The 12,741-nt window shown below is 41.8% G+C and overlaps 1 protein-coding gene across 1 annotated transcript in view; it reads left to right on the forward strand.

The window, feature by feature from the left end:
- Atg2b (autophagy related 2B) overlaps positions 1–12,741 on the forward strand; it is a 77,991-nt gene that overhangs the window by 13,152 nt on the left and 52,098 nt on the right. Inside the window, exons 5-14 of the mRNA XM_038336113.1 lie at positions 333–495; positions 2,305–2,484; positions 4,300–4,396; positions 4,983–5,168; positions 6,078–6,232; positions 6,320–6,422; positions 7,763–8,024; positions 10,108–10,258; positions 10,745–10,837; positions 10,943–11,131. Of these exons, the coding sequence (XP_038192041.1) occupies positions 333–495; positions 2,305–2,484; positions 4,300–4,396; positions 4,983–5,168; positions 6,078–6,232; positions 6,320–6,422; positions 7,763–8,024; positions 10,108–10,258; positions 10,745–10,837; positions 10,943–11,131 (1,579 nt within the window). The remainder of the gene's footprint in view (positions 1–332; positions 496–2,304; positions 2,485–4,299; positions 4,397–4,982; positions 5,169–6,077; positions 6,233–6,319; positions 6,423–7,762; positions 8,025–10,107; positions 10,259–10,744; positions 10,838–10,942; positions 11,132–12,741) is intronic.

Consider the following 12,741-nt stretch of genomic DNA (forward strand, 5'->3'; position numbering starts at 1 on the left):
GGGACAGTCAGGCAGGTGGATCTCTGTGAGTTCAAGACCATCCTGGTCTACAGAGAAGTCCCATGATAGCTAGGGCTACACCGAAAAACACTGTCTTGAAAAACAAAACCAACCAAGCAAAGTTATTTTGAGACAGAAGCTGATGTAGCTCATGTAGCCCTTGATGCCGGTCCTCCTGCCTCTACCTCTCTGTGCTGGGCTGCAAGCGTTCTCACAGGCATAGGGGGCGCTAGCACTGACATTTCACTTTAACTTAGAAGCACTGTCTCTTAAAATCTCACTGAAAGTATATGTCCCAGGAATTTCTTATAAATGTCCTTTGTACCTTTCAGAACTGTGTACTGTGATGAAACTGCCGATGAGTCCTCAGGAGTCAATGTGCATCAGCCCACAGCGTTTGCTCACAAATTGCTGCAGCTCTCTGGAGTGTCTCTCTTCTGGGATGAATTTTCTGCTTCAGCAAAATCTTCCCCAGTGTGTTCAACTGCACCAGTGGTAAGAAAAATGAAACAATCCTCCAGACAGTGGTGGAGGTGTTGCTCAGTTGGTGGAAGGCTGGCCAAGCATGCCTGAAGTCCCAGGTCCTGTCACCAGCACTTGGGAGGTGAGAGTCAGGAGAGTCAAGAGATTCAAGGGCATCCTCAGATAGCGAGTTCAAGGCCAACTGGGTGTATATATACACACGAGACTATATCAAAAAATCAAACCAAAAACCAATTCAACAAAACAATCAAAAACATGGTCACAATTTTTTAAAATTTTCATTCAGGTGTGGGAGTACAGCACTTGAGAGGTTAAGACAGGAGGGCAGCCTGGTCTACTAGTGAGTCTCTAGGAGCAAAGAACCAGGGGACCGTTATGTTTTCCCAAATATACATTCATTAGTGAGTCTCCATCTGGTTTAGCAAATCTGGTTAATTCAGATATTTAGCTAATGTAGCTGATACCAGCTCTGAACCCCTGAATCTCTGCCCATCCTGCCAGACTTGCTGCTGCCTGCCATTGGAATCAAGTTTGCCCCTCAATGTGCAGTGGAAGGGCCATGGAGTCAGCCACAGCTGGCAGCTCCATCCTACAAGAATGCTGCTCATTAGTTAATGGAGAAATGTTTCCTACATATCTGTAGGAAAAATGAGGTGTTAACATCTGAGGGAGCTAATCCTAGTGGTCAAGCCTCTGGGCATGCCTGTGAGAATCCTCTAGATGAGGTGGGCAGGCCTTCCCTAAATGTGGGTATCTCTCTCTCTGGTTTTTCAAGACAGGGTTTCTCTCTGTAGCTTTGCAGCCTGTCCTGGCACTAACTCTTGTAGACCAGGCTGGCCTCAAACTCAGAGATCCGCCTGCCTCTGCCTCCCGAGTGCTGGGATTAAAGGTGTGCGCCACCACCACCACCACCGGGCTGTAGCTTGCTTTCTAACTGTGGATGCCATGGGAGCAGCTGGCCTTTGACCACCTTGCTTTTCACACCCTGGTGGAATGTGTGCCTGCACCTAGGAGCTAGAAGAAACCCCTCTTCCTTAAGTTGCTTCTTGCCAGGTATTTTGTCACAGCAACTAGAAACACGGCTCATGCAGTGCCTCGTCCTTTCACATTAAAAAGCAGTGTTACCTTCCATGACTTAATGGCTCTGTTAGTGAGCATTATCATGGAGTCTGACTTAGTGCTTTCTATTATTAAGAACCCTTAATTCCAAGCACAGAATCCTTTTATAAGTTGGTACATCTATAATTTGCCTTTTATATTCAAGTCAGGTCTTTTTCATTTTTAAAAAAATTATTTATTATTTTTGAGGCAGTCTCTCACTTTGTCAATGTGTGGCTCAGGGTGACATCATACTGGTAGTCTCTTGTCTCAACCTCCTGAATGCTGGGTTTATAGACCTTACTTCGATATTGGTTTGGTTTACACATTGTATGTTATTTGAACAGATACTGTGTGTATATGATGTACATGAGCACAGATAAACATACAAAATTGTGTGTACTGCATTTGGGGGCGTGTGTGTGGGGATTGGAGGACAACTTTGTAGAGTCAGTTCTTCCATATTTATGTGCATTGTGGGATGGGTCCCCAGGTTTGGGTCATCTTGCAGGCTCTGCACTTAGTCTCATAAAGTCTTTTTCAATGACTTGTTTTTATTTCCAAGGTGCTGTACTAACACAGTAATTCTCCATTTTAGCCATAAGATAATGGTATGTCCAGTGTGATGATGCAGTTCTGCGTGCCAAATCCAAGGTGACATTTATATACACCCGGACTCATTTGTGCTAAAATAGTTACTTTATTTTTATTACATTATTGTAGGAAACTGAGCCAAAGCTGTCACCTAGCTGGAACCCCAAAATTGTTTATGAGCCACACCCACAATTAACTAGAACTTTACCAGAGATAGCACCCTCGGATCCAGTGCAGATTGGAGGTCTAGTGGGCAGACTGGAATTGAGTCTCACTTTGAAACAGAATGAAGTACTTCCAGGAGCCAAGGTCAGTATTGTTATGTTTTCTCTGCAAAACTACAGACATTTAATCTACACAGGGGCATAGTGATTGGTTGCTGTGGGTTGTCCTCTTACTAAATATCTACTGTCTTCACTGTCAGTGTTCTGGCCTAGATTTCCTGCTTTCCTTTTGGTGAACTGCTCTCAGGTTAGGAAGTCCTTTACCAGGACTTCCCTCCACTGGCTTCTGAGGAGGTTGCTAATGGAGCAGATAGTGTAGGTAGCTGTAAATACTGCAGGGACTGCCCTGCTGTGGCAACAACCTTGGGAAACCAGCGCTTGTGTGTCTTCGGGGAGCACATTTCTTAAAGAAGCAAGACCCATTAGCAAAGCTTTCATGGTTCTGTTTGCCTGGATATGGTCTACACACATAAGCTCTGATTTCCATGCAGATGTAAAGTTTTGCACACTGTCTTTTGATTTGTGTAACTATTCTGTATGTTGATTTGAGTTCTACATACTAAGGGACAGAATAGCAGGTGGTAGTATTGTATGATGGTGTTATAGTCCAGTTCCAGCCAGTATTGAATATTTGGAGATACTATCATCCTTGCCTGTACATTATTGTTTTTGTATACTAATGTGTATATTTTGTTTAATGTAAATGAATATTATATGGAAAAATTAAGTTCTAGAGATCAACAGTAGGCAGCATAGAGCTTAGAAATGGTAGCTCAGAGTAGATGTAACAGGGCAGCATGAGGTTAGAGCTTTAGTCTTTCCCAGCATTCCTTAAACCCAAGTCTTTCAGCTGTGAGTTCTGAGATAGTGCCTCTGGAGTCTGTTGTATATCACACATTCAATTTTAGTGGATTTTTGGGGAAGTATTATACAATAGCAGGAGACTGCTTGACTTAGTTATTTTCAGTGTTTTATATTTTCAAAAGATAGCAGTGAGTAATTTGTTCTTTGTATTCCAAATTCAGAATGTGCCCATAATGAAACATCCTTTTGACAATTAGAAATGAAACTCCTGATTTTCCATCCTAATGAAAACCAGAGATTGTGGTTTCAGTACAGGAAATAAACTTGTCCAGTAACAGAAACACATTTCCCCACTCTGGATATGGCCTGGGTATCATCACCAGTCTGTAAGGAACCCCATAAAACACTCAGTCTGTGGGCACAACAGGAGAGCCATGTCATAGAAGGAGTAAGGCTTTGCATTTGTGTCTGCCTAGGTTCAGATCTGGCTGCAGAGTTATGCTAACTTTGCTTTGTGGATCTGTGTCCTTGTCTGTAAAACAGAAACAGTAATAAGTAGAGAATAGGGCTGGGTGATGGCTTGGTGCTCACCACACCAAGTGAGACATGAGGGGAAAGTGTGCACAGAGAACAAGAAAGAAAGCATTCATTCATGCTGATTTCTGTCTGGGTTTTGACTGTGGCTTCTAGCTTCCTGTGCAGGAGAAAGTAGTGTCCATGCAGCGCACACAGGAGGCTCCTGAGAAGCATGCTGTAGAGTCCCAGTGTGGCTGACCCAGTCTCACAGACGCTGACTCCATTTGTTCTAAGGATTTGGTTGTTCTGAAGGGTGATGAGTACCATCTTGTTGCTGTGTCTACAGTCTCCAGAAGACTTACAGACAGCATGATGCTGGACTTGCTGACATGGAATTTCTCAGGGTTTTCCCTCTTGCAGCCATGGTTGCTGGTCTTTATGCCCTTTTGCTGAGATTGTGTGAATTAGGGGAAGCTGCCCAACACCAAGGGTGATACTTACCTTAGTACCCTAACATCTGCCTAATTCCTGGTGATGAGCTTGTAAAGTACTTACTCTCAACTCTTCTTATGTCTTTAAGTTGGATGTTGATGGACAGATAGATTCCATTCATCTATTCCTGTCACCAAGGCAGGTACATCTGCTTTTGGATATGTTAGCAGCTATTGCTGGACCAGGCAAGTATGACTGTTATAATTATTTCCTCTAATTCTTGAAACTGCTAGGTGAAAATATAAAACATAGACTGATGAAAATACATTATTTTGGAGTATATGGTATTTAAGGTACATTTTAAGTAGATATGTTAATTACTTTATTGTTACCATGCTGTACATTTGCATTCAGGTTATTTGATCACATTCATTTTAAAAATTGTTCTGAGCTAGGCAGTGGTGGCTCATGCCTCAGAAGCAAGCAGATCTCTGTGATTCAAAGCCAGCCTGGTCCACAGAGAGAGTTCTAAGTCAGCCAGGGCTACACAGAAAAACTCTGTCTCAAAAAAACCAAACCAAACAAACAAAAGAACCCATACAGTAAAAATGTAATTTTTGTATACAATACTCACACATTATTTTAAGTACCTATATCTTCTAGAGTTAAGAGTTTAAATTGTTGGCTACTTGCTTATGTTTCTTAGGCCTCTGCTTGATGTAAATGGCTTTCTGCTAGTGTGATCAGGTTGCTATTGCATAAGTGGGGTTTTGGAAAGAAATGCTTAAATAGCTACAAATTGAATTTTTGTTTCTTTTTATATACTTGTAGAAAATTCTAGCAAAATTGGGTTAGCTAATAAAGATAGGAAAAATCGACCCATGCAGCAGGAAGATGAATATCGAATTCAGATGGAATTAAACCGGTATTATCTGAGGAAAGATTCCCTGTCTATGGGTGTATCTTCAGAGAAAAGCTTCTATGAAACAGAAACAGCTCGTACACCTTCTAGCCGTGGTAAGCAGCTTCCGCAGTCAACACTAGACCTATGTTATCCCATTGGTGGAACAAACATTTAGCAGTGGGGAACAGAAGCCCTACACGGGGACATTTGGTTCTGTTCTGTTGGCTCACCAGCAATACAGTGAAGCACCAGCAGTACTGTTTCTCAAGTGTATAGTTGACCTAAGCAATGGTGTTTTTCCCTAAGGAAAGCCAGTTTGTAATAATGTACAGTGACATATAAGTAGGTTGGGATTTACTCATTATTTCACTGTGTGCTCATATAATTGTGTGCAGTTTTCAGCCCTAAGTAGGAAGTGTTGATAACCTTTACATCTTGCTGGTGTAATAATTACCCAGCCCACTATTCATTATAGGGATTTTTGGACCGTATGAGCATTAGTGTAAATAGTAAGAATCTGGTGAAATGTGAACCAAGTAAAAGAAATTAAAGCCTACTTAAGAACTTTGAGACATAACAAACTTAATTTGTTTTGGTCAGACAATCATTAGAGAGAAGACATTGAATTGTCAATAGAATTCTAAATGTTTCTGGTCCTTCTTTCCCATCTGGGAAATAGCTGTATCCATAAGAAACCAGGGATTGCACATAGTTAACACAATTTTATCATTTGCAGCTTGGTGCTGGAGATGAAGCTCAGGGCCCTGTGTGAGCTTGTGCCATTTAAAAATCTGAATTTTAACTTGCCATATGACAACTAAAAATTTGCTTTATTGCTGCATGTCATATAAACCCACAAAAGACACGGTGACTTGACCTTTGCTGACTGTGCAGTTGTGTGTTTACTGTGCTGCTGACGACCATGCTCAGCACACCACACACAGCCGTGTCTGTTAGTGTGGCTAAACTACTTGGAGTACATTGGTGGAATATATCATGTGATGAAGCCTAATTCTCTCTAGAAGAAGAAGTTTTCTTCTCCATGGCCGACATGGACATGTCTCACAGTCTGTCTTCTCTCCCACCCCTTGGAGACCCTCCACACATGGACCTGGAGTTATCCCTGACTAGTACATACACAAACACGCCTGCAGGGTCGCCGCTAAGTGCTACTGTGGTAAAGTATCACTCATGTTCTCTGTTCTTCAGAAGACACCTCTAAGATCCTACACTTTATTTATGTATTTAAACCAATCTTTTGCAGCTGCAGCCAACTTGGGGAGAGTTTGCGGACCACAAAGAGCAGCCTGTAAGAGGGCCAGCATTCTCATCTGACTTGGTCCACCCGGCGCCTTTACCAAAAGCTGGTTAGTTTCCACCAGAGGCCTTGAAAATTAAAAGAAAAAACATATCTATAAGATAATGTGTTTTGCTTTTTCCCCTTCCCTCCTTTCAGAATAAACATCTGATTGATTTTCTCTATCATTTATGTATCTGTCCGTCTACCTATGCATAGTTATCTATTTATCAATCATCCATCTACTTTTTTCTGTGCTCCTGGGGACTGGACCTAGGGCCTTGTACATGGCAAGCCTACACTCTGTACCGCTACATTGTGTGTGCGCACGTGTGTGTGTGTGTGTGTGTGTGTATGTGTGTGTGTCTTTTGTAATTTCTCTTTTAGTCTTGGACAATCACAAAGTTTAGAAAGAAAAGAATAATTGAGTAGTTCATTGCAAAATATTTTAGAATAGTTACTTATTCGTTATATTCTATTTGTTTTTGACACAGGGTCTTATGTAGTGCAGACTGACTGTGATTGTGATCTCACTTGACCTTTTCACCTCCACCGCCTGGGTGCTAGCTAGGTTGCTAGGTGTATACCACTATGCTTGGTACTCATTATAGTCTTGTATATTTAAATACATAGATATTATGGAAAAATATTCTATGTTTCATATCATTGCAATTTAAAACTTAGTTAACTATCTGATTTGTGTGTGTGTCTGTGCCCGTGTGTGTATGGTGTGTATGTAAGCCTGTGTGTTTGTATGTGGTGTGTGTGTTTATGTGTGCCTGTGTGTATATGGTATATGTATTTGTGTATGTGTGCATACATATGTGTTGTGTGTAAGTGTATGCACATGTGTTTGTATATATGTTTGTGTTGTTTTGTGTGTATGTGTAGGTGTGCTTATGTGTGTATATGTGTCTGTATGTGTCTGTGTGTGGGCCTGTGTATGTATATTCATGTGTAGCATTGGGCATAGAACCTGAGGCCTTGACAGTTCTCAGCCAGTGCTCCATCATTAAATTATACCCTAGCTTCTTGAGTCTTTTTCTCAGTGTTTTTGTATTGTTTGTAAAAAAAAAAATTGTTTCAGTCCTGCTCTTCCCTCCCCAGGACTGGGGTTGAGCTTGCCAGGCAGCTGCTTTGTCATCACTGTTCTGTGCTCCTGATCCTTGCTCTTTAGAATTTAACTGGACAGTTCCCAGACTTAAAGGAGAGTTTGGTGTGGAGCTTTTGGTTGATTTTGATTTTTTTTCTAACACAGTTTTATAGTCTAAAAGATGTGTCCACACATTTCTGCTTACTGAGATGGACTCTTGGTGCTTTAGGTGCAAGAATCCTGCATACCAGATGAACAGGGTATCAGTCTGTTTAAGATGTTCTGAATCCTGACTCAGAGAACTGGATGTATTTCAGCCCTGCCCTCTAGGTCTGTTTCAGTGGATGAATCCAGGCCTGAGTTCATCTGTAGACTGGCAGTCGGCATCTTCTCAGTCTCCGTGCTTCACATCGATCCTCTGTCTCCAGCGGAAACATCCCCAAACATTAATCCATTGACACCCATGGCGGTCGCGTTCTTCTCGCGTATAGAAAAGATGGACCCAACAAGATTGTCAGCAGAAGATTTTAAGTCCTTCCGAGCAGTCTTTGCAGAAGCTTGTTCCCATGATCACCTTAGGTGAACTCTCTGATTACTTCAGAAAGAACCACATGCACACTTGTCATCTGTCTACTCCCTGTTTTGGTTTTCAGTGGATAACAAGTGAAATTTACTGCAGTACTGCAGAGATACCATAGGGTCTCTCCTTCACATGTTACAGTGTGAGAATGATGCAGGTATAGATCTAGATAGGTTGTAGCTTCCTCCCTGTTTTTTTTTTTTTTTTTTTTTTTTTTTTTTTTTTTGAGGCAGGGTTTCTCTGTGGTGTAACAGTCCTGGCTGTCCTAGAACTAGCTTGTAGACCATGGCCTTGAACTCACAGAGGTCTGCCTGCCTCCGCCTCCCGACGAGTGCTAGGATTAAAGGTGTGCGCCACAAATGCCCAGCTCCCTCCCTGTTCTTGCTAGTTTGTCTTAGCACATTTTGCCACCATCCCTGCTATTACTATTGAAATGATGGAATGGTTCTTGGGGCAGTGGCAGAGATGGTGTGCGAGAGCAGTACTGATGAGGAGAGCTTGGGAGAGGCTGCTGCTAGGCCATGGGAGGTGGGAGCAGTACCAAGCCTGGGCTGAGTGTTCAAACGAGTCTTTTTTTTTTTTTTTTTTTTTTTGGCTTTTCAAGACAGATTTCTGTGAAACAGTCCTGGCTATCCTGGAACTCACTCTGTAGACCAGGCTGGCCTCAAACTCATTGAAATTCACCTGCCTCTGCTTTCTGAGTGCTGGGATTAAAGGTGTGCACCACCACCGCCAGACTCTGCTGATTCTTAAAACCGTGAGCCCTCATGAGTTGAGGCCTAGTAGATGGGCTGACTAAATTGGATACTATAGGGTTAGCATGCAAATACTGTTTTATTTTAATATAAATGATGATCTGTAAAGTGAGTGATATTTTGTATAATGTGTAGACAAAGAAAATTTGTATTTTAGAGAATGCCTGTTTTTGGAAACAGGATCTCATGATATATATAGTCCAGTCTGGCCTCAAACTTTCAGATAACCCTGAACTCCTCTCTGTCCTCATGCCTCTACCTTATGAGATGATGGGTGTGAGCTGCCATGCTTGGTTTTAGGCAGTGCTGGAGGTTGGACCCAGGGCTTCATGCATGCAAGGCTAGTGCTCTACCAATTGACCTAAACCCTTACCCCTAGCTCAAGGTAATTTTAATGTAAATTTTCTGGAGTGTTAAAATTAACATGGGAAGTAGTTTTTGACCCCCATCAAAAGGTGCTTTACAGGTTAGGACCATAGTACTTCAAATTACATTGTAAGAACCTTTTCCCTCAGTTTTGTCAAATATCTGATATCTGCAAGTAGAAAATAAGACACGAAGACTGTGAACCCCATCAACTGGAGTTTTAAAGTTCTGCGTCATTGTTGGTCCTTGGTTTTTGGGACAGTCTCAACTGTCAAAAATACTAGTCTCAAACTCATGGTCTTCCTGTCTCATCTTCCAGAGTACTGGGATTTCGGGTGTTTGCCACTATGCCCAGCTTGAAAGATGTCTTTAGATAGTTTTAAGAATCCATTTCATGAGTTCGAGGCCAGCCTGGTCTACAAGAGCTAGTTCCAGGACAGGCTCTAAAAAAGCTGCAGAGAAACCCTGTCTCGAAAAACCAAAAAAAAAAAAAAAAAAAAAAAAAAAAGAATCCATTTCATACATTTTATAGATCTGCAATTTTTTAAAGTTGTTTTGTTTTAAGGCATGGTTTTGCTGCCTAACCCTGGCTGGCCTGGAACTGACTATGTACTAGACTCTCCTCAAACTTGTAGATATCCATCTACCTCTCTGCCTCCCAAGTGCTGGCGTTAAAGGCGTGTGTGTGCGCCATGATACCTGGCCAGGTCTGAGATTTTATCCACTGCAGGATAAGTTTGGAGTGTCAAAGAAGGAAGGGCAGTGTTGGGCAATACAGGCATCCTGGGAAATTCCCCACAGTAGAGATGCTAAGGAATAGGAAATGTGAAGTTCATGATTTTAGGGATATTAATGATTACTAACAGCTTGAACTTGGTAGAGTAAGCATGTAATTAATATACTAACATTTGCATGATGCTCTCTAGGCTTATGTATACTGTTTAATCTCTTTTTATGGTAGATTTATAGGCACTGGCGTCAAAGTGTCCTATGAGCAGAGGCAAAGGTCAGCTTCCCGCCATTTTAGCACCGACATGTCGATTGAGCAAATGGAGTTTTTGGAGTGTCTGTTCCCAACAGATTTTCATTCTGTCCCTCCCCACTACACAGAGGTAAATGTTGGATACTCTCTTGGATGATTTTTAGATTTGTTTTCCTCTTTTAAGAATCGAATGAATAGTAAGTTTTCTTTAGAGCATACCAGCATCACAAAGAGTGTTAGTGTTTTATTGTTATTGTTGAGACAAATTTTAAAGTATGTCATTCAAGGTTATTCAATGAAGCTAGTAAATATTTGAAATGAAATGAGAGTTAATTTGAGGAGGCAGAAAGGTTATGAGCCTGCCATTTTATTTTGTTTTAAAGTTTTTTCTTAGATATTGATCAGTTTGAACCCTTGCTTCTGATGAGGAGCTGAGGTTCACAGAGGTTCGCTGCTTGAGTGAGATTTACATTGCTAGAAAGTGGCAGGAATGAAGTTTGGGGCCAGCTTTTCTGACTTCAGAGAGCTCCTCTCACCGCAGTGCTGCCTCTGTAGATTTCCATGATCAAATGCATCTTAATGCCCTGCTTTAACTCATCTCCATCCTTTCTTTAAGCTCCTAACGTTCCATTCCAAAGAAGGGACTGATGCCCACCTCCCTGTGTGTCTTCAGCTTTACTATAAGCACTCTGAGACTAGAGGACCCCAGGTGAGAACCTCTCTGTGGCCACCACTGCAGATTGTTATGGGATCTTTTTTTGTCACAATTGTTAAGTTTTACAGTTTTGTTAATAATTGTGTGTTTTTTTTAAAGGGTAATCAAGCAAGACTGAGTTCAGTTCCTCATAAGGCGGAATTACAAATTAAATTAAATCCAGTGTGTTGTGAGCTGGATATCAGTATCGTGGATAGGTTAAATTCCTTGCTTCAACCACAAAAACTCACTACAGTAGAGATGATGGCCTCGCACATGTATGCATCATATAATAAGCATATTAGTTTGGTAAGTATGTAGACGTTGCACATAAACATGTACTTATTGGGATTTGAGAAAAGTCCTAATAGACTACGTCAGAGCAATATTATTTATAATAGTAAAAAGTAGACATTTTAAAATTATTTTTACTTTTTAAAATTTTTTTTGGTGTTAATTGTTTTTTTTTCTTTTTTTCTCATTTTTTTTATTAAAAATTTCCATCTCTTCCCCTCCTCTTCCCCCTTCCCTCCCCTCCCTTCCACCCATACCCCCACTCTGCCCCTCTCCAAGCCAAAGAGCCATCAGGGTTCCCTTCACTATGTTAAGTCCAAGGTCCTCCCAGCTCTCCCTAAGTCCAGGAAGGTGAGCAACCCAACTGACAAGGCTCACAGTGAGCCCATCCATGCTGTAGAGTTCATGCTCATCGCCGTTGTTCTTGGTTTCTCAGTCCTCCTCCACCGTCAGCCACATTCAGAGAGTCCGGTTTGGTCCCCTGTTCCATCAGTCTCATTCCAACTGGACTTGGTGGTCTCCCGTTAGATCTGTCCCACCGTCTCAATGGGTAAACGCATTCCTCACGGTCCTGACTTCCTTGCTCATGATCTCCCTCCTTTTGCTCCTCATCGGGACCTTGGGATCTCAGTCCGGTGCTCCTATGTGGGGCTCTGTCATTTTCTCCATCCAATGCCAGGTGAAGGTTCTATGGTGATATGCAAGATATTCATGAGTATGGCAATAGGATCTGGACATTTCTGGCACCCTCTCCTCAGCTGCCCAAGGAACTAGCTGGGGGCATCTCCCTGGACACCTGGGAACCCCTCTAGAGTCAAGTCTCTGCCAACCCTAGAATGGCTCCCTTAATTAAGATATATAATTCCTTGTTCCCATATCCACCCTTCCTATATCCCAACCATCCTATTCCCCCAAGCTCTTCCCATCCTCCACTTCACACTTTTCTCTCCCCAGCCCCCCATCCCTCCCATCCCACCCCACCCCCAAGTTCCCATTTTTTGTCCGGCAATCTTGTCTACTTCTAATATCCAGGAGGATAACTATATGTTTTTCTTTGGATTCACCTTCTTATATAGCTTCTCTAGGATTTTTTATGAATTATAGGCTCGATGTCCTTTATTTATGGCTAGAAACCACTTATGAGTGAGTACATCCCATGTTCATCTTTTTGGGCCTGGGTTACTTTCTTCTCTGCGGCTCATGGAACCTTTTCGAAAATTGACCACATACTCGGTAACAAAGCAAACTTTCACAGTTACAAAAACATATTAGTAACCACCTGCATCTTATCGGATCACCATGGATTAAAATTAGAATTCAACAACAATGCTACCTCCAGAAAGACTACAAACTCATGGAAACTGAACAGTCAACTACTGAACCACACCTGGGTCAAGGAAGAAATAAAGAAAGTAAAGTCTTCCTTGAATTTAATGAAAATAAAGACACAACATACTCAAACTTATGGGACACTATGAAAGCAGTGCTAAGAGGAAAATTCATATCACTAAGTGCCCACTTAAAAAAAACGGAGAAAGCACACATTGGAGACTTAACAGCACACCTGAAAGCTCTAGAAAAGAAAGAAGCAGACTCACCTAGGAGGAGTAGAAGACTGGAAATTA

Source organism: Arvicola amphibius, chromosome 7 (assembly GCF_903992535.2).
Source record: "Arvicola amphibius chromosome 7, mArvAmp1.2, whole genome shotgun sequence".
NCBI lineage: Eukaryota > Metazoa > Chordata > Mammalia > Rodentia > Cricetidae > Arvicola > Arvicola amphibius.